The 22,944-nt window shown below is 35.4% G+C and overlaps 1 protein-coding gene across 7 annotated transcripts in view; it reads right to left on the bottom strand.

Annotated features, from left to right (window-relative positions):
• Window positions 1–22,944, bottom strand: part of IMMP1L (inner mitochondrial membrane peptidase subunit 1) — a 104,319-nt gene that overhangs the window by 2,520 nt on the left and 78,855 nt on the right. For 4 of the 7 annotated variants that reach the window (XM_058305607.1, XM_058305603.2, XM_058305604.2 and 1 more), the window contains 2 exons: window positions 12,094–12,180; window positions 810–920 (listed from right to left, as the gene is read on the bottom strand). In XM_058305607.1, the coding sequence (XP_058161590.1) occupies window positions 810–920; window positions 12,094–12,180 (198 nt within the window). The remainder of the gene's footprint in view (window positions 1–809; window positions 921–12,093; window positions 12,181–22,944) is intronic. The other 3 variants (XM_004446887.3, XM_071218131.1, XM_071218132.1) reach the window with 1 other exon arrangement.

The raw sequence follows: 22,944 nt of genomic DNA, 5'->3' as shown, positions 1-22,944 counted from the left end.
CAGCTCTCCGTGTGTGCAGTGCCACTCCTGGGCAGGCTGCACTTTTTTTGCGCTGGGCAACTCTCCTTACAGGATGCACCCCTTGTGTGTGGGGCTCCCCTACAAGAGGGACACCCCTGTGTGGCATGGCACTCCTTGTACGCATCAGCACTGCGCGTGGGCCAGCTCATCAAACAGGCCAGGAGGCCCTGGGTTTTGAACCCTGGACCTCCTATGTGGTAGGCAGATGCTCTATCAGTTGAGCCAAATCCACTTCCCTGACATCTTTTAAAGAATTAAGTAAATTATTCAACAGCCCCAATACTCATGTTTATTTTTAGCCTTATTGCTTGTGACAAAAGAGAGCCAATGAAAACAACTTTTTCTAAGAATGAAACATTTACTGCAACTATCATTAAATCCATTTCTCATTGTACTTTAACTGGGGTATCCCTGCATTACAGGTGGTTTGAGTCTAGACTGCTTCTCTGCAAATGCACATATATTAACATATGCTCAGGATATCAATATGGTTGTCAAAGTTGTAAGATTTTTGGAGATTAAAATAGAAGGTTCTTTAGGCTACAACTAAGGTAATTTGAACTTTATTATTCAAACAAAATCTATTCTGGGAATTCTCAATTATATCTATGGCAGGGGAGGGAGTAGAGAATAATGTTTTATTTACAGCTATGAAGTTAATGCCAACATATACATAAAACATAATCATTGCCACAGGTCCACTGATAGCCTGATGATTTCAAAGTTCATTTTGAGATAAACTTTTTTTTTCTATTTAAATAAGAGTCTACATTTTAAGCAGAAAATACCTTAAAGAAGATACGTCCTTTTATTAATCCATATGGAATAGGTCCATAGCACCTGGAGTCTGTAGAGTTCTGTAGATTATCACCTTCTAACCAAACGTGGCCCAGTGGTACCTAGAATTACAGAAGAAAAGCAGCCCCTTTAAGAAAGAAAGAAAAAAAAAAACTAATTTGGATAGTATAAATAAAAGGCATGTCTTTTGGAGGTAGGGATGAAATTTCCTAAAGTTCTCCTATACTGTATAAAATACAAATCCTATGATTTACAGTTTTTGCTTTTATTTCTTACACAATAAAACGATAAACTAAATAGCAAAGGTTTCAAGTTTTTCAAAAGTCCTTTCTCTTTTCTCATTTTGTTTCACAAAGTCCAAACTAAGGTAAAAAGGATCAAAACAGTGTGACAGGGTCATTTAATAGATTTCAGAAGAGGTCATTAGGAGCTGACTGAAAATGTGCCCTCCTGTCTCAATAACAGCATAAGCAGAGCAGCCACTCAGCAACATCCTGGGGCCAAAACCAAGGCCATAGCTATTAGAATGCTTATGATGAACTAAATGGTAATTGATTGTGACATCAATTACAAATAATCTCATCATTTTATTTGAGTGGGTTTGTCACAATTCTAATTAAGATCCCTGTTCTGCCTGTGTAGAGGCCGTATCTTCAATGCATTATACTTCAATAATGACCATCAAGAACCAGAAAGACCTATTAAAAAAAAAATCATCATTTGTAAAATTAATGAGGGTGACCTTCTACTCAAAAGACCCTATCCCCTATAAGTCCTGAATATTAACTGATAAATATCATATCTTTAAATTTTCAGTCATGACAATGCTAAGCTTATTTAAGGCAGAAAACTACTTTAAAAGCAGCCTTTTATAATATGAAACGTGTCCATTAATATCTGTTGAATATAAACTTAAAAAACTATTCTCTAGGAACATTTAAAATTGGCTTTTAAAAGGTCTTTTTATTTTACAGCTTTTGCTACCTAAAAAAATTGAATTACTGACTGGACCAAAATAATTTATTGAGAAGGAATTTATTTTCACTGTTAAATGGCTTTTACTTGGAAAACTTATAAGATGAAAAAGATCTTTGCTGAGTTTACTGAGAAATCAGTACAATTTAAAAAATATATATCAATTATGTTTTTGAAAAATTTATAGAGGCATGTATAATCTGAATTACATCACAGATTGTATAACTTTGTAATGTCTATATCAACATGGATGAACCTGGAGGACATTACATTGAGTAAAGCAAGCCAGACATAAAAGGACATATACCGTATGATTGTTACTATGAACTAAATATATTGTGTAACATATTGTATGATTTTATATAAAATTTAAATATAAATCAATTTATAAAGATGAAATTTGATCAGTGGTTAGGGAAGGCATGCTAAGGGGTACGGAGTTTTTCTTTTTTGGAGCAATGAACTAATTCTAAAATCTTTTGTGATGATGAATGCGCAACATTGTGATTATACTAAAAGTCATTGATTATTTACTTTAGATAGATCATAGGGCGATGGATATATCTCAATAAAACTGCTTAAAAAATAAGTTTGCAAGAATAGCCACAAATAGCAGCTATGTAATGTCTATATCATGTAGAAATATTTGCCCAAATTTTTTCAAGTTAATTTTTTTGCATTTAGATACAGTTAAATATTAAATCTATATATTTGTAGAAAAAGGATGTTTTCTAAAAGAACATTAGTTACTACAAAAATCACTTTTACTTTCATTAGTGGAATTAAGTTATAGATTGTTGGGCCAATAGCACAGCTATTAATATATTTTATATCTATTAATATATTTTAAGTAGACTTATGTGCAGTGAAGCAGATGCTGAAGTAGAAAAATAAGTACATTCGATTAGTCATAAAAAGGAAAAGCAAAGTAGCGAATGTGGAAAAGTGACATGTACTTTAACATGCTCTAAGGTAAGACTTTGGAAGAATCTGTAAGGTGAAGATTATTAGTATTTCAATTTTCATAGTGTCTGCATAAAATGCGTGCATTCTAAAAATAGGTAATATTTATGAATAAAGTCAGTTATAGACACCTGAAAAAGAAAAAAATCCTATGAACTCAAAAGGATATATACTAACAATCTAAAAATCTAAAAATCTTAATTTTTTACAGTACCTAAACCATAGTTGGAACTCAGTATTTGCTGATAACTAATATTTTAAGTAGAAATTAAAAAAAAAAAAAAAAAAACCCTACCATTAACTAGATTACTTCTGTGGCACTTATGACCTAAAATTCTTCCACATAAGCTAAATAAGATGAAGTATTATCTTGTAATAAAAGTAACAACTACAGAAGTCACTGAATGACTATTAAAAAAAAATCTTAGTTTTTGCAGGAATGTGATCTATGTTATCTATACCTAGTCACTGCTGACAAGAATATAAGCAGACATAGAACACACAGCAAATGGACACAGCAGACAATTGGGGGGGAGGGGGAGGGCGGGGAAGGGGAGAGAAATAAATTTTTAAAAAATAATAAATCTTATACCTAGTCACTGATTACAAGGGGTGGATTGAAAAGGAGAAATAGCAACTAATGCCAGTGTTTATACATGGCTTTCCAGTTTACTTAACTGAAACAAGAAAAACTTATCAGACCTCTAAATTAACCTGTGAAGTAGAAGCAATAGTTTCAAATGTGTCATGCTAACTCCTACTTACCTGAAGCACGTATATGCTAATACCCATGCATCCATTTATAATAAATAATCCCTACATCTCACAAACTTCAACAGTTCACACAAGCACGATACACACAAAAATCAAGAAAACAACCTTGTCACTTAATTTTCCCTTTAAGAGTTTCTCTATAAACAGGAAACACTCTAAACGTCTTTTAAAATTAAAGCAGTCACCTTTGCTAATCTACCTCTTCTCAATGACCAATAAAAATTCATGATGCCTGAAAGTACTCATCTGAAACATCACATATTTGGAGGGTGTGTGGATAGGTTATACTTTTTCACTTTTAAAATTTAACCTTACAGAGATATACTTTATATAGTAAAATTCCCTCTATTTTAAGTTTTGTCACAAATTTTGAAAAATGTATATGCATCCACGTAACCACCAGCCAGACTTAATAGAATATTTCTATCATGCCAAAAAGTTCCCTCCTCTTTTGCATTCAACCTCCTATCCCCATACCTGGACCCAGGAAACTAATGATCTGCTTTCTGTTTTACCTCTTCTTGAATTTCATATAAATGGAACTGCACAGTATATACTACTGTATTTTTTTGTCTGGCTCTTTTTGCTCAACAATGTTTTTATGATTAACACACATCATATGCATTAGTCACTCCTTTTTTATTTTTTTTACTGCTGAGTAATATTCCATTGTAAACTATAATGCTTATCCATGAACTTGTTGATGGATATTTGGGTTGTTTTCCAGTTTGGGGGCTATTATGAATAAAGCTCTTTGAACATTCATGTTCAAGTCTATTTCTTTTCTGTAAATACGTAGGGGTGGAATTTCTAGGTCTTAAGTGAATGGTCAAAAGAAACTGCCAAACTTTTCCAAAGTAATTATACCATTCTACACCCCCTTCTGCAATGTATGAGTGTTCCTGTTGCTCTACAACCTTGTACTTGGTATGATTGGTCTTTTGAATTCTAGTCACTCTAGTAAGCATAATGGTATCACACTGGTTTTAATTTGCATTTCCCTGGTAATGAATGATGATGAATATTTTTCTTATACTTATTATATATTTTGTGATGTGTCTATTAAAATACTTTGCCCATTTTTAAAAATGGGTTGTAGGAGTTCTTTTGATATCTTAAACACAAGTCCTATGACAAGTACTTCATACTTTCTTCTATACCCCTTTCTGTTAACTGCATTTTCATTTTCTTAATAATGCCTTTTGACAAGCAAAGGTTTTTAAGTCCAATTAATTACTTTTCCCCTATTATGGTTCATGCACTTTACATGTGTAAGAATTCACTGCCTACTCCAAAATCATAAGGTTTATTCTACATTTATTCTAGAAATGTCTTGGCTTTTATGTTTAGGTATATGATCCATTTTGATATAACTTGTGTGTATGGTGTGAGGTAAGGGATGAGTTCATTTTTATTTATATATCGGACATCCAGTTGTTCCTGTAGTATTTCTGTAAACGACTATCCTTTCCCTATTGAGTTCCCATAGCAAAAAAAAAAACCATTGACCATGTATGTGGGTATATTTTTGAATTTTGTATATCTATATATATATATATCTATACATCTATCTTTGCTTCAATAATTGATTATTGTAGCTTTGTAATAAGATTTGAAGTCAGGGAGATCAAATTTGGTGTTCCTTCCCAATATTATCTATTCGAGGTTTTTCATAATTTCATGTGCTTGTCAATAACTTCAAAAAGCCTGCTGGGATTTTCAGTGGGCCTGTGATCAATTAGGGGAAAATAAACCTCTTAAGAATAGTGAGTCTTCCAATTCATGGACATAGTATATCTCTCCATTTATTTAGACCTATAAGTTCCCTCAGCAACTTTTGGGCTGGTGGGTCTTACACATATTTTGTTAAATTTATCCATCAATAATTCATATACTTCAATACTGCAGATTATACTTTTCTATAATTTACAATTTCAAATTGTTCGTTTCTGGTGTATAGAAATAATTGATTTTTGTATAGTGACCTTGTAATTGTATGACCTTACTAAATTCACTAACTTTTTTTTTTTTTGGTAGGTTCCTTAGTATTTCATATTCATATAATGGTCATATTGTCTGCAAATGAAGACTATTTTAATTCTTTCCAATTTGTACGGCTGGTTTATATTTCTTTTTCTCATCTTAATGCATTGGCTTGGACTTCCAATAATATTGGACAGAAATGGTGAGAGTGCAGTGTTCATTATGAAAGAATACTGAATTGTTAGCTGCCTCTTTTGCACTTTTTGAAGCAATCATATGGCTCTCCCTTTATTTTGTTAGTATGAATAACAACACTGTTTCATTTTCAATTGTTGAACCAATATTGAGTTCCCAGGATAAACTCCACTGCGTGATAATATGCTGTATTTTTTAGATACAGGATCTTGTAATGATGTCCCTTCTTTCTATAAGTAGGGATCTTTTTTCCCTACTTTTTAAAGATTTTAAAAATTTATCCACGCCCCCCCCCCCCCACTTCCCGAAGATGATTCTCTCATCTCTCTGCTTACTGTCTGCTTGCCTTCAGGAGGCACTGGGAACTGAACCTGGGACCTCCCACATAGGAGGCAAGTGCCCAACAGCCTGAGCCACATCCACTCCCTGCAGGTTGCAGTGTCTGTTCATTGTAGTGTCTAGCTTGTTGGGGCAGGTGGAGCACCCGCTCACCTTCTTTAGGAGGCACTGGGACCCAAACCTGGGAACCTTCTGTGTGGGAAGGCACCCAACTGGTTGAGCTACATTTGATTCCCGCACTTATTTTTGTTTCTGATTTCTAACTTAATTTTTGTGATTAGAGAATATGCCCTATATAATTATAACTCTTTAAAATGTACTGATATTTGCTTTCTGGCCCATCACAAGATCTATTTTGTTGAGTGTTCCATGTGTACAAACCTGAGTATGTGAGAATGTGTATTGGGTTTATTGTACTATAAATGTCATTTAGGTCAAATAAGTTGATAGTGGCTTTTTGTTTTAGTCTTATATCTTTGCTGATTTTTCTTTAATTCCATCAATTACTGAGTGGATTTATCCATATCTCGCTTGAACTCTGAGTTTTTTTACTTCATATATTTTGAAGCTCTGTAATTAAGTGAGACACATTTAGAACTATAGCTTCCTGAGGAACTGATCCACTATCATTATGAAGTAATTCTTTATCTCTAGTAATATTCCTTGTCCTGAAGTCCATTTAACCACTGCAGCTTTGGATGTTTTATATGGAATGTCTTCTTTTATATTTAAACTATTTATATATTTATTTAAAGTGTTTTGCAGACAGCATATGTGTCCAGCTTTTTCATCCAATTTATCCATCCCGGCATTTTAATGTTTAGATCATTGACATTCAATGTAATTCTTGATACGGTAAGATTTAAAACTACCATCTTGCTATGTTTCTATTTGTTACATTTGGATTTTTGTTGTTGTTGTTGTTCCTTTTTCCTTTTTGACTGTCTTCTTTTGGATTTATTATTTTTTAAATTGAGTACTTTTTGAATTGCTTTATTCCATCTACTGGCATATTTAATTTATATCTTATTAGTGAAGATGTTGCTCTATGGTTTAAAAATAAGCATTTTTAATCACGGTCTACCATCACCTAAGATACCACTACCTTTATATATTATCCACTTAAAGTAAAATGTATTTAATTCCTATCTCTACCTCTTAGTCTTTGAGCTGTAGTTGTCACCCATGATCCATGTCATATATCCCAAGTATATTACTGCTTTTTATTTAAACAGATAATTAACATTTAAAGAATTGCAGTGTAAGGACAAAAAAGTATATTTACCCACATGTTTACTATTTCTGTTGCTCTTTATTCCGTTGTATGGATCATAATTTATTTTCAGCTTAGAAACATCCTTGAACATTTACTGGCAATGCATTATCTCAACTTTTGTTTGAAAATATCTTCGTTTCATCTCTTCACTTCTCCTTTATTTTTGAAGGATATTTTCACTGGATATAGAATTCCAGATTGACAGGGTTGTTGTTGTTTTTCCCCCACAATAAAGCTTTACAGATTTCATTCCATTGTCTTCTATTTTACTATGTTTCTGATGAGGGATCAGCAGAAATTTTACCTTTGTTCCTGTAATGTAATGTAATGTAATGTAGTGTAATATAATGTAATGTAATGTGTCTTTTTCTTTGGTTGCTTTGAAATTTTTCTTTTTGCTGATTTTTTGAAATTTCATCATGATGTTCCTTTGTTTACTTGTCTTCATAATTATTCTGCCAGAACTTCTTTCTGAACTTCTTGGTTTATAGTTTTGATCAAATCAAAATTTGATCAAACTTGGGAAAAAGTATTAATCATTGTTTCTTCAAATTTCCAACCCAGAACCATAGGACTCCTGTTACATGTATGTTAATCTGCTTGATATTGTCCCATGAATTTCTGAGGCTATTCATTTTTTGTCACCCTTTTTTCTCCTTTTGCTTCAATTTGGATAATTTCCATTGGTGTCTTCAAATTCACCATTCTATTCTTTTGTAGTGCCTAAACTGTAAAGGTCAAATAAGCTCTAGAAATTTCATTTGGTTCTTTTTTTATAAATTTACCTTTTCTTGCATCATTATGTTCATCTTTTCCTTTAGGTTCTTGATGATGTTTATAATTGGTGTTTTCAAGGGCTTGCCTGCTAATTCCATCATCTCTATCATTTCTGGGTGTAATTAACTAACTCTTCTTCTCAATATGGGTCACATTTTCCTGCTTTATCACGTCTAGTAATTTGTGATTGTATCCTGGACATTTATTTGCTAAGTGTCTGGATTCTGTAATCTTCCTTTAAATGTTGAAAATTAAGGGATTATTTGTTTGGGTTTTGGCAGGCAGTTAGCTATGGATCAGTCTATTCCTTTCAAGCCCTGTTTTTAAAGCTTGTTAGGTTGGGTCTGTATTATCCTTTATCTTAGGGTTAGTTTAGCCTTCTGCATATCCTGGATAGTCAATGAGATCTGTCCAACTCTGGCTTGTCAGAACTCAAATGCTTCTGCCCTGTGTGAGCTCTGAGAATTGTTCTGATTATAGCTTCTCAGTAGTTGCTCTTGCTCTGTCTCTTAAGTTTCACTATAAATAGGGCAGGTTAGTATTCAATCCAAAAATTAAGACATAGCCATAAAGATTTCTGGAGATCTTTCTGCAGCTTCCTCTTCCCTGGTAGTCTGATCCATAAATTCCAAATACTTAGGCTTCTCTCTGCTCCAATCTCTTTCTCATCAACTCAGTGAGATCCCTGAGAGTTGTTTGAACTCTCCCTCCTTGGTTTGGAAACTGCATCAAGACAGAAATTGCAGCAAGTACAAGTTTCTCTTTGTTTGTTTTCCTTATTTTAAGGATCAGTCTTGTAAGGTCTGCTGTGCCATGCCTGAAAACAGTTATTTTATTTATTTTGTCCCAATTTCTAGGCGTTTATGGCAGGAGCATAAGTCCATCACTATTACTCCAATATTGCCAGAAACAGATGTTCAAAGTATCTGATTTTAAGAGTCATTTTTAAAAAAACATACTTCATAACATAACAATATGACAAGAATCCTCTTGGCAACAACTAAAATTTTTTATATAAATAAAATGTGCCTTTGTCACTCCACCTTACATCTTTGTTTTTATTTTCCCCTTTCCCTATCAAAATCTCTAGAAAAGAACTGTCAAATTCAGCATGAAATTATGTATGTATAAGGGAGTTGACCAAGGTATTGTTTGTATATACAGATTGGTTACAGTACAGTAAACAGAAGTTAAATAAAATATAGTTCGTTTATATAATAGTAGAGAAGTTGTTAAAAAGGGGGGGAGGGAGGGAAGATCTCCAAGATATAATCAGTGAAAAAAGCAAGTTCTAGGGCATTGTATATAAATGTAAAAAGACAAAAACAAACCTTGCTTATTTCAAAATTTACATTTTTATAATCAATTTGTATTATTAGATAATTACAAAATATACAAAATATACCTTTTCCACAGTAATTGCTCTTTTAAAAAAGGGAACATTGTCCATCACAATGCATGTTAAGGAAGTGCTTTGGTGAATTTTTAAAATTATGGTTTTGTTTTTTTTATTTGGTAGTGAAGAAAGAGAAGGACCTATATTCCAACCCATAAGGTAGGCTTTCCTTCTTTGTATAGTACAAGTAAATGACTGCAATTAGCAATATTACCAGATCTCTTCGTCACTAAAATATTAAGCCTAGCCCAAGAACTCATTTATTGTTAAACAGAGTAGAGCACATTTTCAGTGTGAGTCTGAAACTCAAAACCTTACCTTTGGTTAAAACAAAGTTCTGGTATGGAGGGAGGAAAGGAACAGAACAAAAAAATTCCTTTCTAACTCAAAAACACTTATTGTTTACTAGATTAACCTACTGGTTATCACTAAATTTAAAATTCAAATCAGAAAAAATAATTCCTATTGCAATATTTTAATAATAATACGAAATGGATAAAATGGTAGATTAATATATATACTTTTTAAAAACTATCATAATTTAATAACTAGGGTGAAAAGAGTTCCAATAAACACATATAATAAATGTTTTCAAAATGGCCAAAAATGGAAAATCTGAACTCCATGTTTTTGTGCATTACTTATCAGAACCAAAACTTTTAATACTTAGAGTACACAAGATTTATTCAAGTTTAACAAGAATTCACGAATAAGAATATATTTCATATATATGCTTTCAATGAATGTTACAAAAAAATGGTTTTTAGTTTCACTCAAATTTGAATTTTACTGGAGTCTCAGTTATAGCCAACTTCAGAGATATTTAAATTTTAAAGCATTAGAAGAGCCCTTAAATCATTCTTGTGTTTCCTTTTTACGTCAGAGGTTTACTTCCTGAGCTATGATAAAACCTAATCTCAGGGCTGGACAAAAGAATCAAGGCTGTAATTCTCAGCTATACTTACTGAGGTCTAGTTAAGTGCCTCCTTTTTAGCTAAGCAACAAATGTAATTGCCTCATGGCCTGCGGGTGTCCATTTAACAAAAGAGGCTTTTGTGAACCAACCCACAGGTGTTACCTTTCTTGATTCAAGTGAAATCTGATTAAAGAGTCCACAATATCAAATAACACATTTACTGTACTCAAACTCATTTGATTAAATAAAGAACTTCTTAGAAGAAATTCTGACTCAAAAGGGAAAGATATTTGTATTTTTGACCTTTCAAAAGTCTCTCACACATAAAAAAAGCCTCACAACCAAAAATCCTAAGAAGGGACAAACCACTGGAGAGACAGTTTATTAATGAAATTATATTGTATCTTAAAGAATTTCATAAAAACCAATATTTGCCTGACTCATACAACACCAAATTAGAAACGCTATCAGTACATACTTAATTCTTGGAGCTGACCATTCATTCGTAAAGCACCAGCAACAGTTATAAACAAAGAGATGTTTAAAAAAAAAAAAAAAGTGAAGCATTATATTGCTGAGATACAATTATTAAGGGTATTTCTAAAAGCAAATTCAAGGAACACTTCATTAATGTTCTATTTATCCTTGTATTTCTCCTTTCTACAAATTCTTGCCCATTCTGTCTACGTGGGTTAATTAAGGCAAGTAGAATATCTGGAGTCCCCATGTAGGTGCTTTCAAATGCTGGATGCATGACAAAAGGATTGTGTTTATAAGGACCAGACATGGAACAGTTAACACACTGATTATTTCAATGGGTATTATTACAATGCAATCCTGCTTTTTTCTTATCTCTTATTTAAGTTCTGCCTTATTGCTATCCTATGTGCATTATTCCTGGGGACTGTTATTGCCCTTCCGTACTTAAATGGTGCCAGCTTAAGTTCATAAACAATCATCACCAAAGAATAATTCACACAAGTTTCAGTAAACTATACCTATAGCATAACACTGGCATGAGGGAAGGGGTGGGGACACGGTTTCTACTTCTAGGGTCTCTCATTATTGAGCACTTCCCTGCTGAGTAGGTTTAGAATTTAGTTTAAGATTTAACTGGTTCATTCTCATGGCTATTGCAAGCTAAACTCCTTCATCTTTTTCCTAAGTAGTCAAAACCTCCACCCAGACAGAACAGTCATCTCTGATAGGCTGCTTAATACAGTAGTTAAAGATACAGTCCACAGAGCTAAAGTCCTGAGTTCAAAATGCAGCTCTGTTAACTTAAACATCTTAGCCAAGTTATTTAAACCTCACCTATACAACTGGGACTAATAATTTCCTCAGAGAAGTATTCTAAGAATCAAATGAGATAACAGAAGGCTCCTGGCTCCCAGTGAGCACTAAATAAATATTAGCCGTTGTTACCACCAAACACCCCAGCTGCTAGAATGATGCTTGCTGGGCTTTCTTTGCTCCTGGCTTCCTATGTAATCATTCCAGTTCTCTGCAAAGAGAACCATGCTTTGCACTTTTATTTGATTATATTTTGGGTTTTTTTTTTCCTCTTACACTATATTTAATAATATAGCTCTGGTGACAGACAAGCTTTGAACTGACTCCAATATAATTAAGAATGTACAGGGAAGCAGATGTGGCTTAAGTGATAGAGCTCCTGCCTACCACATGGGAGGTCCCCAGTTCCGTTTCCAGTGCCTCCTGGAGAAGATGAGCAAGACAACAAGCGGCATGGTGAGCTGGCACGGCAAGCTGAAACAACAAGATGACACAAAGAGGAAACACAATGAGAAACAAAACAAAGCAAGGAGCAGAGATGGCTCAAGTAATGGAGTGCCTCTATCCCACATGGGAGGTCCCAGGTTTGGTTCCTGGTGCCTCCTAAAGAGAAGATGAGCAGACACAAAGAGCATGCAGTGAATGGACACAGAGCAGACAGTAAGCACAAACAATGAGGAGGGGGTGATAAATTTTTTTTTAAATGTACATTTCTTTGAGTGTATCACATAAATTATACTAACAGGTTTAATGAGATTCAGATTTTAAGGCCAAATCATCCTGGTTAGTATTAAAACGTTTATTTTTTTAATAGGCATCTTCAGCTAGCAACGTTTATTAAATATTGAATGCTTAGGTCCTCCCTTCTGAAGCATCCACTTCTTCAGAACTACCTATCAACTAGTCAGGAGGAGGAAGGGGAGTATATTAGTCAGCCAAAGGAGTGCTGATGCAAAGTACAGAACTCTGTTGACTTTTATAAAGGGTATGTATTTGGGGTAAAAGCTTACAGTTAGAAGACCTCAAAAAGTCCAAGTCAAGACTGCCTTCTCACCAAAGCCACATGTTAAAGCAAGATGGCAGGCAATCTCTGCCTGTTCTCTCCTCCATTCTTTCTCTTAAGGCTCTGTGGGCCCAGCTTCTTCTGTGCTCAGTTGTAGGCTGGCATAGGGTTTGCTCTCTGGGCTTCCTATATCAGCTGCAAACTATGAAGTAAATGGCTCATCACTGCCAGGGGCTGCAGGATCAAAAAATGGCAAAGTGCTCTCTTCTGTGTCTGTGGAGATCTCTCTCATCCAGTGTATCTTCTTGAGTGAGTGCCTGTTTTTATCAGCCTACCAAGGGGGCAGGGACTTAACCTGAGTTACTGAAGTGGTTAAATCAAAGCTCTAATCTTAACATAATTTAATCAAAGATATCTCAGCTGAATCTAGTACAATCAAAGGGTATCATGCCCATAGAAAAAGACCAGTTTACAAACAAAATCCTTATCTTTTTTTGGATTCATAAATAATCTCAAACTGCCACAGGAAGATTGAAGCCAGCAAACAGGACTTCTCTGTGCCTATCCAATGCTAATGGCTCAATCTATACTGTATAAAACATATATAATATTTCCACCAAAATCTTGATTCTTAGCACTTTAAATAATTCTTCCCAAAGTGAACAGCCATCCTTATGTGTATTTACTCCTGTAGATGATCTCCATAGTACTTCTCAATCTTCTCTGGCCCCTATGCATAACTGCTTTATATAGAAGCTGGTAAGAAAACTGACTTACATCGGCAATAGTAATTAGAAATAGATCCAGAAATGTACTTGAAGACAGAAATTATTTAAATATGTAAGTCTTTTTGTACTTGATGTTACTAAATGCATAAAAAATAAAATAAAAGCAGCATTGTGTTGCATGGTTTTCTTTGACAGATAGACATTTCCATTTGTGTTTTATTCATCAAAACATGACTAATGTTCCAAATCCTGGAAATATTTCAAATGAAAATCTTGCTTTGTGAATACAAAATTGTCAATTATGCAGGTGGGTGACAGATGATATTTTTGTGATAATGCATGATATAAAAAGAATAGCTGAGGATCTTTAAAAAGTAAGATTGATCTCCCAAGGCTGAGAGCATCAAAACATTGTTTTGATTATACAATCATGAAAACATTCTGTGGGCATCGGGGAGGGAATGGTATGGCATCCAGATGTCATTTGGGGAAGGCAATTATATTTGCCACTTTCTATAAGCATTTAAGATAAAATAAAACAGTATATTTTAAGCTAATTAGATTAGGCTTCCATTCTTGCTCAAAATCAAATATATCTTCTCTCCTCTCCATTTCCCAAATGAGCATCTATCCCAGAATCTCCTATCTTAATGCACCAACTACCTTGCTGCTAAAACCAGAAACTTGGTTATCATTTTTGAGCCTTTCCATTCCCTTTTTTCAGCACTGAATCCTGTCTAGATATTCCTTAATCTTACTTCTTTACATTCTCAAAGTTATTATCTCAATTATGTCTCACTCATAGCCTAACTTGTCTCTCTGCTCCCAGTTTCTCCCGACGTCAAAACTATCCCCTACATTAATATCAAGTAATCTTTTAAAACTAAATCTGATCATAGTAGTCCCCTGTTAGGGACATTCAAAGAACTGGGCCCTGTTTACCTGTTTCTCTTTTCACTATTCACCTTTCCCTACTACATGTTCCAGAAATAGCAACTTATCTTGGCAGCTCCCCCAAAGCACAATGCTGCAGTCTCATTTTCAGGCCTTTGAATATGCTGCTTTCTTTGGCTACCCTTTAGAACTTCAACTTAAGTGTCATCTTCCATAGGAATTCTCCTATCTACCCCAGTCTGGATAAATATCATCTTGTGTCTTATCATAGCACCCTGTGCATAACTGTATGGTAATTCTTTGCCTCTCCTACTTCACTTAAACTTTTTTTTTTTTTAAGATTTATTTATTTTAATTTCTCTCCCCTTCCCCCACCCCAGTTGTCTGCCCTCTGTGTCCATTTGCTGCATGTTCCTCCGTGTCTGCTTCCATTCTTGTCAGCGGCCCAGGAATCTGTGTCTTTTTGTTGTGTCATCTTGCTGCATCAGCCCTCCGTGTGTGCAGTGCCACTCTTGGGCAGGCTGCACTTTCTTTCACGCTGGGCGGCTCTCCTTATGGGGCACACTCCTTGTGTGTGGGGCTCCCCTACGCTGGGGACACCCCTGCATGGCATGACCATCAGCACTGTGCATGGGCCAGATCCACATGAGTCAAAGAGGTCCTGGGTTTGAACTGCAGACCTCCCATGTGGTAGGCAGATGCTCTATATGTTGAGCCAAGTCGGCTTCCCTTCACTTAAACTCTTATAGCTGTACTGTCCACTATTCACATGCAGCTATTGAAACTTAAATTTAAAATTATATAATTCAGTTCCCTGGACACATTAGACACATTTTATGTATGCCCAATAGCCATATGTGCTTGGTGGCTGCCATATTGGACAGCACAATGTGGTATAGTTAGGTATCAGACTACCATCATGGCAGAAAATTCTACCGGACAATGCTAAGGGTAGGAACTTGGTCTACCCTAACATTGTGCTGGGCCTCAAGTAAGTGCTCAGTAAATGTTTATGGAATGAATGAATGCATGAGTAAATAAAACTATTAGGAAAGGTGTGAACATAGCACCAGCAATTTTGCCTACTCCTATAGCCTCCTAAAGGGCATTTAAATCCCATCCACCCCACCCCTAGTCTAGTGGCTCTGAATGCTCCTGAGGCTATTTCATTTAAAAAGATGCCTGAATAGTTGATATGATGCTAGACCTGTTTTGGGGTTAGGCACATTTGCAGTTTGAGTAAGAAGTTCCAAATCGGTCTATGTCCCCAGACCTTCTTTGACTTTATTTACACAGGAAAGTCAAGTCAATTTCAAGTCTCTTCAGACTATAGAAGGTTTCTTTAATTCTAAGAGGCTCACAGACACTATGAACAGAAAGTAGATGAGTATCCTAAATTGCATCTTAGAGTTTGTATCATTCGCCCTATAGGTTTAAGTACTTTGTTAAATATTGCTTAATCTCCTTTCCCAAGTGGTGGCTCTGCATGTGTATTTTGGGGGGATTCAAGCACTGGCTAGGAAGCGGACTTGGCCCAATGGTTAGGGCATCCATCTACCACATGGGAGGCCCGTGGTTCAAACCCCGGACCTCCTTGACCCGTGTGGAGCTGGCCCATGCACAGTGCTGATGAGCGCAAGGAGTGCCCTGCCACGGAGGCGTGTCCCCTGCGTAGGAGAGCCACCCAGCGCGAAAGAAAGTGCAGCCTGCCCAGGAATAGCGCCGCACACACAGAGAGCTGACACAACAAGATGACGCAACAAAAAGAGACACAGATTTCCGTGCCTCTGACAACAGAAGCGGACAAAGAACACCACGCAGCAAATAGACACAGAGAACAGACAATGGTGGGGGGGGGGGATAAATAAATCAATCTTTAAAAAAAAAAAGCACTAGCTGTGCCATATTATATGATTCCTAAATTCATAATTCTTAAAATTATGAAAATTCTAACCCAGAGGGAAAGGTTGGCAGAAGAATGACTTATAATGCCAATGTTTCTTGTTAATTTAATATCTTCAACTGCTTTATAAAATGGATAACTGCCTTTATACCTGTTATTCCTCTTTTCCATTCTTACTTTAGGTACAGAATAGTTTAGTGTAGTGAGAATGCTCTTAAGAACTACAAGTAAGTGGGACAAAGAAACCATAGTTAAGCTGTAGCATTTTAATTACCAAAAGTGGTAATAAGAACTTTGTTTACTTATTCCAGAAGACATTTAGACATATACCATCTACTCAATGGAAACTTTTCCAGCAGACTGGTAAAAACGATTGTTATAGATTAGGAAACCACATGATCCTTAGACTATTCTCATTACTATCAACAAAGTTGGAGTCTGGTTCAGATGCTTATATTGAACAGTAGTGTTACAATTTCAGTGTTTCTTATTTTCTCCCATTTATTTTTAGGCAACCTTAAAATATAGAACTCTCACATTATTTTCAGACATAAGTACATATAACATTTGCATTTTACTGAATTGTGTAATACTTTCCTAGGTTCCACCAATGGCACTTACTGCCTTTCCAACTTTGAGTGATTAGAATAGATTTCAGTGAACATACCTTAGTTTCAGAAAGATCTGCTACTCTTTCAGTAGAAATATTCACCTTCATATACATGCACACCAAAATATACTAGTAAAAATAAAATTCTGTAATCTACATATTATCAATCAATATAGTGCTTAAAATAAAATCAAATTATTTTGAAAGTGTTCAGAGGACACATCAGAAAATAAATTGTGAGACCTCAAAGATGACTTTTTTAGCATTAACATTTAAACAAAAACATCTCAGACTTGTAAACATTAAGTAAAATTTATCTTCAGAATTATGTTAGCTATAGGATGAAAAAGGCATGTCATCTCCGCAGTGAACTTCACTTTAGCAAAAGAGTAAACATATTTCTTCCACATCAGCTGCAATCAAGGCATTAGCAGAATGCCATGATTGATTATCCTGGAAGCCGTTGCTGAGAAATGGATGTGTAGCACAGGTTTTATCACATAGTCTGCAAAAAGCAAGTCCTTGTTTAGATATCCTAGTTGTAATAAGTGACATTATTAGGCAGTTCTTCTATTTAAATGACATAAGGATTTAGTGTATCAGCAGCTTATAATACATACCCTTTCAACCCAGGCCATACACAGAAAGTACTTTTTCTGTTTATAATACAAATGGTAATAGAAGACCATATGGTTGTGACTTTTAGCTAAAGTAAATGATATTAAAACAAACAGAAAAACAGCATTAGGATATTCAGGATTTGGACTATAACCTTAATACACAGTACACATTAAGGGACTATTAGTGTAAACCATATAAAGTGACTATTTTCGAATGCTAATTAGTGAGATTGTTTAAATAAAATGATTGAGAAAATGAAAAACATTTTCCAGTATACTCTAAAACAGCTTTATTACTGGTACATTATCCCATTTCCAAGTTCTCCTTTAAAAACACTATACCCTAGTGCATCTCTGAGAACATTTAATTAGTTCTTTCTGAAATGTTTATTTTTCTTTATTTATTACACTTTTGCCAGTAACAATAATGTTAACATACCCTATATGTCACAAAGAAAAATATAAGTAATATTGCATTCCTTAGTCATCTACTATCACTCTACTGTGGTAGCTAAACAACTTTTCACCTTTTGTATGTAAGAATGAACTCTGTAGTATCAAGGACAGCCAAAAAGCTTTAAATAGCCTAATATTTTTAACAGCTGGAGAATGAAAATAAAAATATTTTTTTCTAATTAAGTGCAGATATATTTTTTCTTAACAGTAACAAAATTATTATGCTGTAACCACAAGAATTACTGAAATCTCCATTATCATGTTTCTATTAAAATGTCCATTTTCAAGTCATAGTGGCTGCTACAGTTGAGAAACTAAAATACAATAAGTAAAATGAAGTTTTGTTTAAGAATTAATCTAACAATTAAGAATCCCTGGGAAGCGGACTTGGCCCAGTGGTTAGGGCATCCATTTACCACACGGGAGGTTTGCGGTTCAAACCCCGGGCCTCCTTGACCCGTGTGGAGCTGGCCCATGTGTAGTGCTGATGTGCGCAAGGAGTGCCATGCTACGCAGGGGTGTCACTGCGTAGTGGAGCCCCTCCCACAAGGAGTGCGCCCCATAAGGAGAGCCACCCAGTGCGAAAGAAAGTGCAGCCTGCCCAGGAACAGCGCCGCACACACGGAGAGCTGATACAACAAGATGACGCAACAAAAAGAAACACAGAGTCCTGTGCCACTGACAACAACAGAAGCGGACAAAGAAGAACATGCAGCAAATAGACACAGAGAACAAACAACTGGGGTGGGGGAGGGGGAGGGGAGAGAAATAAAATAAAGAAATAAATAAATCTTTTTAAAAATTATTAAAAAAAAAAAAGAATCCCTGGATATCACAAGTTTATACTTACAAGAGAAGTTTACAAACTAAAGGTAACAACTTTACCCATTGTTAATCTGCCAATCAATAAAAGGATCAAAAGAACAAAATACTGTACAGTAAATATGTCCAAAGGATATATGTATTTCTACTGAAATGTAGGAAACTCTTATTACCACATAGCCTAATTAGCAGGCACTGGGAGATTTAGTCGAGATCAGGGGTTCTTACTTAGCAAGGGGTCCATGTCCTTGAATTGAAATTCAAGAAAATATTATTCTTATGGGTAAGTGTTGATGTGGATGTAATATATTTATTAAATAATACACAGTAGAGTGTAGACTTAGTAAGGGGTCGACAGTTTTCACCTGACTGGCAAAGGGATCTATGGAACAAAAAAAGGTTAAGAGCCCTGTTCTAGACTAAGTTAAGAGTACTGATATGTCAGTTCAGAGCCAGTTGGATTTTTCAGTCTGCTGTGTAAAAGGCCTGAAAAACACCATTCAGTCTAAACAGGAGTCCTTTAAAGAAAGTGTCAGTCAGTACTCTGCATGTAAATGTCCATAAGTAGTGACATTCCAATATTTTCTACAATTCTCATCTCCATTATGTAAGGTGGTCAGGTAGCCCTACAACGCAAGCAAGTTAGCTTTGAAATGTGTGAAGACTAGAATGATAATGGTCAGTTCAGCAGTAGCATACAATATTTTGAGCTACAGGAGCACCTATCTTACTGAAAAATCACCACATTGTGCTCTTACTTGGGAGCAAGTTTGCAGCAACCAAAGTAAGAGCAGAAACTAGGAAAACAAAACAAAACAACAGTTGAGCCCCATTCATATATTCATTTATCTATCTACCAAGTATTCTTTTTAACTTAGAGATCAAATCAGAGTTTAGGTGGTCAGGAATCAGCAGTTATTAAAACAAACCTCTAACCTCAAGAATCGTATATTCTAGAGTTGGGTTCAGCAAACTTTTTCCCTCAAAGATGAGTCAGTAAATATTCTAGGCTTTGTAGGTCATATGGTCTGTCAAACTATTCAACTCTGCTGTTTCAGTGAAATCAATCCCAGACAATATGTAAATGAATGAGTGTGGCTGTGTTCTAATAAAATTTTGCAAAAATAGGCAGTCAACTAGATTTGGCTGCTGGGCTATGTGCCAATCCCTAGTCTACAGCAATGAAGCAACAAAAAATTTTAATATGTAAGGTAGTGATTAAGTGGTATGGAGAAAAATAAACTGGCATAAGGAGATGAAGAGTGCTGAGGAGGGGACAGAGGCAGAAGTTGATATTTTATATAGATAGTTATACAAGGCAGGCTTCTCTGATTATGTGACATTTCAGTGGCAAACTTAAGGAAGTGAGGACACAAGTCACGTGAATATCAGGAACAAGGCAGAGGGAATGGAAAGCACACAGAACCTGAGATGAAAGCATATTTGGCATGTGTAAGGAATAGTTAGGAGAATAAATGGTAGAGAACTGGTAGAAGAGTTCAGAGAGGTAGTCTGTGGAGGACTACTAATCATGTAGCGTCTTGTAGGTCATTGTAAATGCCTTTGGCATTTATAATAAGTGAGATGGGAGTCTCCGGTGTTTTCAAGCAGAGAAGTGACATGATGGTTCTTAAAACATGATCATTATTAAATAAAAAGGTTCACTTAAGCTACTGTATGTACAACAGTCAGTGGAAGGGGTAGAGAAGTAGAGATGGCCAGGGTAGAAATAGGAAGAACTGTTCAGAAGTTATTGCAATAAGAAGAAGAGAGATGAATGTGTCTTGCACAAGGATGACTGCAGTGAAGGTGGTAAGAAGTGGTCTGATTCTGATTACATTTAGAAAGCACAAACATCCTGATTTCCTCACAGACTGGATATGGGATGAGCGAGAGTCAAGGACGACTTAGGTCTTATGGGCTGAGTATGTGGAATAATAGAGTTGCCTTTACTGTAATAGGGAAGTCTGTGGGAGGAGACAGTTTGGGAGGGAAAATCAGGCATTTAGTTTTGGACATATTATGTTCAAGATGACCATTAGACATTAAAGAGGTGATATTAAACAGACAATTAGATATATTAGTTATATGAGGCTGGAGTTCAGGAAGAGGCACTGGTTGAAGACATAAATTTAGGAGTGAGTTAGATAGCATTTAAAACCATCAGACATGATGAGGTCACTGAAAGTGGGAGTGTATATAATCAAGAGAAGTTTAAGAATATGAACCTTTAGAAAAATAGAAAGAAAACCTAGGGATATCCCCAAAACTAAGTGAAACCAGACCAGGTTTTGAGAACTTGTCAAATACTAACAGTAGGTCAAGTAACTGGGACGTTGACAAGAACTGTTTTAATGAAGCAGTAGGGGCAAAGCCTAAGTGGAATGAGTTCAAAAGAAAATTTTATGAAGCTCAGTGTTGGAGTCAGTAAGTATATATAACTCTTTCCTTAGAAGGATGTGGTGTCAAGGGAGTTTGTTTATAGATGGGAATTTTACAGCATGTTTTGCTGACGGGAATTTGCCATATTTCAAAATGCCTAACTATCACAGTTAAACTATGGGTTAAAACATCAACCCTGAACTATCACACAATGTTATCCCTCATAATTTTATAAAATGTTTTTCTTCTTCCCTTCAACAGCTTTATAACAAACTTTTACTGTATTCCCTGAACTGTATTTTCTAGGGGAATGGAGATGAAATTTAATAGGATCTTATTCTGCAGATTGCCTACTGAGCAAACCAACAGGAGAATGATAATTCACTTTTTGCATTTCCTATTTGCTAACTGCTCCTACTTTCAACTAATTATTTTTCGGTAAATTAGTGGCTTCCAATAGCAAACTGAGGAATTCCTGTAGCATAGAAAGTGAAGTTATTCAAGAATGTTTGAGCTGAGTTTCCTTTTAAGTCACAAATTAAGCTCATAACCTAGTAGCCAATGTTCAGTTCATAACCCAAGGAAAGGAAGACTGGCCTCAATATCATTCAAATACGCAAAACAAACTGCAATTAGCACCTTGCTAGGGATTACTTAGTTCCCAAATGCTTAATGTAAAAAATAAATCATGCTTCATAAGTGTTGCTTGCCACATGGAGTTTTAAAACTCTGAAATGAATAAAATGGTCTAAATCACTTAACCAACGATGGGTCTATATTCTTTTTTGCCAACTTACGAACAATGCTATTTCTTTCACATGCTAAACACTATATTGTAGGCTCCAAATGACAATTCTAGTGTTTTGCTTTCTGAAACACCTATATACAAGAATAAATGTTTTGTTTCATTTTTTTGGCCTGGAGGTCAAAGTACATTTAATGTTGATAGTCTTTACTATGCAGAACTCAATCAAGATCTGAATAGTAATGTCTTCAACTTGTAAACGACAGTGATTTCTCTAAGGGGATACATAGGAAAGGAAGTGAGCTTATTTTATAAAAGTACCTGTGTGCTTCTGAGACAGCTGAAAAAGGGAATTCTCTAGAAGGGTAGATCCTGTTGTTTGATTATCTTTTCAGAGTGTGCCAAATTTGGATGAATTTTGTTATAGATCACCTTGATTAATGGAACATATTTGCTAAAGTGGTTCTGTAATAGTTATACAATTTTTATAGCTGAATAATTCAGTCTTGAAAAACTGAGGGGGAGAAGGGAAAAAGTGAGGGGGAGAAGGGAGAAGAATAGACTTTATTAGATATCCCCCACATACTAAGATAAAACCTGGATACAACTATAGGGAAAAAAAGGAAAAAAAAAACTTGTTTGAAGGCATTGGAAACCCTTCAGAGATTGTGTAGGTACAATCTCTGAGAAAAGAAGTGCAATGATTTGAGTCATGTAAAAATTTTCAGAGTGAGATTAAAAGTCCCAGAGAAAGAGATAGCTTCTCTGGGATGAGGACAAATATGACCTTTTTGGAGGCAAAACATAGGGAGTTCTGATTCCAGACTGTGGTGGGAGAGGCAAGACAAGTAAAGTAAATAATAATTCATTAAAACATGCATGCTTTAAGGACCAGAGCATTATACAGAGAGAACTACATGAACTAAGATTCCAGAAAGGGAAGAGATTTTACGAGGGGAAGAGAGACCCCCAAACACTTCCATATATTTTAGAAGAATTTGTTTTGTGTATATAGTGAAAATTCACTGGCTTCTCTTGGAGAACCAATACTGTCCCTGCGTAGAAATAGCTCCCT

This window comes from Dasypus novemcinctus, chromosome 10 (assembly GCF_030445035.2).
Source record: "Dasypus novemcinctus isolate mDasNov1 chromosome 10, mDasNov1.1.hap2, whole genome shotgun sequence".
Lineage (NCBI taxonomy): Eukaryota > Metazoa > Chordata > Mammalia > Cingulata > Dasypodidae > Dasypus > Dasypus novemcinctus.
Note: the sequence above shows the minus strand (reverse complement) of the source record. Positions and strands in the feature narration are given on the sequence as shown.